Genomic DNA, 1,792 nt, shown 5'->3' with positions numbered 1-1,792 from the left:
ACACCCAGCAGCGCTGCTGATGCCTGAACGGTATGTGGAATGAAGTGGGCGGGCATCGGGAGGCCACTATGGCACGGGGCAAGCACTATGGGCAGTCTATCTGAAGTGTACCTGGCGTATAAGATGACCCCCCACTTGGAGGCATATTTTTCAGGGCCAAAAAATCATCTTATACGCCCGCAAATACGGTAGTTTTTATTTTGTTGTTCCTTTAAAACAACTATACCAAGCAATCCCCCCCGCCTTTTTTTTTTGAGAAATGAGAGTTTGAAACAGGAATTGCTTCTGGAGTGCCATTGGCTTGTTTCACCCAGAATTCAAGACCTAGGCTCTCCAGAGAATAAGTAGAGAATACTCTAGTAAGGAGTAAGTAGCAGAGAGTAGATTGCTTAGTTTTTGTCTCAAGATTGATAGGGCAATGTGGTAACTGCTCCAGGGGTTTAGTTTTAAGGTCAGTGTTAATGGACAAAGATATAATATCTTCTTGTTTTGTGATGTATCACACCATTCTGACCTATTGAAACGACTTCAGGCCTCTTCACTGAAGCATTTACTGTTGCCCTGGCATGATGTTCCTGCTTGGAAAATGTTCAGTGTTTATGAGGTCTTTTAGCACAGGAACTATGAGCAGGCCTCACATAATATGACAGTTGAGATATGGAGAAGGGAGTTATTTCTGGAGTGCCATGAATATGTCGTACATTAAATCCAAGATTCAGGCTCTGCCAGAGAGCAGCAGAGCAGAGTAAAAAGTAAGCAGCAGAAAGTAAATTAGAGTTGGATCTGGGCTATGCTACTAACAACAGTGATGATGATGGTGATAGTGTTGTCTCTTAATAATATTAGTAATATTAATATTATGACTGACAGCTTACATTCTTAAGCTAAAATTGATCTAGAACCTTACGTCCATTGTCTCATTTATTTCTCACAATAACTCTGGGAGATAGATTTTATTATTATCCTTGTTTTATAGATGAAGAAACTTTTGATTGCTTTGTGGACACTGTTAAGGTCCAAATAGTGGCCAGAAGTATGTCTACTTTTATACCATACTGTATCATATTCTTCTGACCTATTTAAATGACCTCAGGTCTATCATTGCAGCCTATAGTATTTTCACTACCATTCTGCCACTGCTCATACATTTGGTGGGTGCTTTTGTATCTTTTTAGAGCTTATACTCCAGGCAGCAGCCATCTGTCGGGACAGCTGAAAGATGGCGAGATTTGCTTCTGGATGACCATCAGTATCTTCCAGCCAAGCACCGGAGAGAGGCTTCCAGCAGAAGGCAGGTATGAGCAGACTGTAAATAGGAGTACAGGCACTTACTGAGCTGCGGGTGGTAAGGCTGAGCAAAAAGCAGATTCTTTTTTTTTTTTTAAATTAAATCTTTATTGTTCAGATTATTACATTTGTTCCTCTTTTTTCCCCCCATACCTCCCCTCCTCCCAGTTCCCGCCCCACCCCTGCCCTCACTCCCCACCCACTGTCCTCATCCATAGGTGCACGATTTTTGTCCAGTCTCTTCCCGCATCTCCCACAACCCTTTCCCCCCAAGAATAGTCAGTCCATTCCCTTTCTATGTCCCTGATTCTATTATAATCACCAGTTCATTCTGTTCATCAGATTATTTATTCACTTGATTCTTAGATTCACTTGTTGATAGATGCATATTTGTTGTTCATAATTTGTATCTTTACCTTTTTCTTCTTCTTCCTCTTCTTAAAGGATACCTTTCAGCATTTCATATAATACTGGTTTGGTGGTGATGAACTCCTTTAGCTTTTCC

General features: G+C 41.1%; 1 protein-coding gene across 4 annotated transcripts in view; it reads left to right on the top strand.

The window, feature by feature from the left end:
• Positions 1–1,792, top strand: part of CCDC15 (coiled-coil domain containing 15) — a 49,760-nt gene that overhangs the window by 22,142 nt on the left and 25,826 nt on the right. For all 4 annotated transcript variants that reach the window (XM_006775075.2, XM_006775074.2, XM_006775073.2 and 1 more), the window contains one exon: positions 1,176–1,295. In XM_006775075.2, the coding sequence (XP_006775138.1) occupies positions 1,176–1,295 (120 nt within the window). The remainder of the gene's footprint in view (positions 1–1,175; positions 1,296–1,792) is intronic.

Source organism: Myotis davidii, unplaced genomic scaffold, assembly GCF_000327345.1.
Source record: "Myotis davidii unplaced genomic scaffold, ASM32734v1 scaffold148, whole genome shotgun sequence".
In the NCBI taxonomy this organism is placed as follows: Eukaryota; Metazoa; Chordata; class Mammalia; order Chiroptera; family Vespertilionidae; genus Myotis; species Myotis davidii.
This window is presented reverse-complemented; position numbering and strand designations above follow the sequence as displayed.